Genomic DNA, 829 nt, shown 5'->3' with positions numbered 1-829 from the left:
CTGGTGGGGCGCTGGTGGGGCGCTGCGCCTTACCACCTACCTGACTGACTGAATATGAGGACCTGTCTGACACCCCACCGCAGTTGGAGCTCGGCTGCTGTCTGACCTGATGCGGGAGCCGGGGGGAGCTGCGGCGCGGCGGCCAGCGGGAGTGCCTCTGGAGCCGGGGGTGCCGTACCAGCGCGGCCCTGTCACTGACTGGCACGCGGCTTTCACTGCCGTGTCCCTGGACCTCATCGCCCTCACCACCACGGGCACGGGTGCGTGCGTGCGTGGATGGGTGGATGTGCTGGGTTGCGTGTATAGGTGTAGGTGTAGGTGTATAGGGAAATGGTTGTTATTCCTCTATGATTAATTGGCACTGGTGCAGGGACAACTATTAAAAAAAAAACTTACATGTATACTATACAACCAAATATGCCTTTTCTTTAGCAGAGTACAGGTAAAACTTGAGTCATGTAATTTTGAACACAAAGTAATACCTTCAGATTCCCTTTAATGCAGAAAACAGTTACTTGATAGAAGCCAGAAAAACTTTCCATAGAAAAATAACAATAGTTGTAAGTTAAAGAATAACTAAGAACAAGACAAAACTTGCCTTTCACATTTAATTTTGGATCTTACCTTCACATTCCCTTGTGCAGGTACGCAGAAAACTGTTACTTAGCAGAAGCCTGAAAAACTTCCCATGGAATGATGGCAATGTTGTATATAAAAACAACTAAGAACAAGGCAAAGAAAGAAAGTAAGCATACAAAGTATACCGGTAAAACTTAACTGTCTGTCAGATGTAATTTTGAATGTTACCCTCACATTCCCTTGTGCAGGT

At 46.8% G+C, this 829-nt stretch overlaps 1 protein-coding gene across 1 annotated transcript in view; it reads left to right on the top strand.

Moving 5' to 3' along the window:
- Positions 1-829, top strand: part of VOLCADRAFT_116053 (uncharacterized protein) — a gene marked incomplete at both ends in the record, with an annotated part of 17,303 nt that overhangs the window by 8,604 nt on the left and 7,870 nt on the right. The window contains one exon of the mRNA XM_002946594.1: positions 84-260. Coding sequence (XP_002946640.1) covers positions 84-260 — 177 coding nt within the window. The remainder of the gene's footprint in view (positions 1-83; positions 261-829) is intronic.

This window comes from Volvox carteri, assembly GCF_000143455.1.
Source record: "Volvox carteri f. nagariensis unplaced genomic scaffold VOLCAscaffold_3, whole genome shotgun sequence".
NCBI lineage: Eukaryota > Viridiplantae > Chlorophyta > Chlorophyceae > Chlamydomonadales > Volvocaceae > Volvox > Volvox carteri.
Note: the sequence above shows the minus strand (reverse complement) of the source record. Positions and strands in the feature narration are given on the sequence as shown.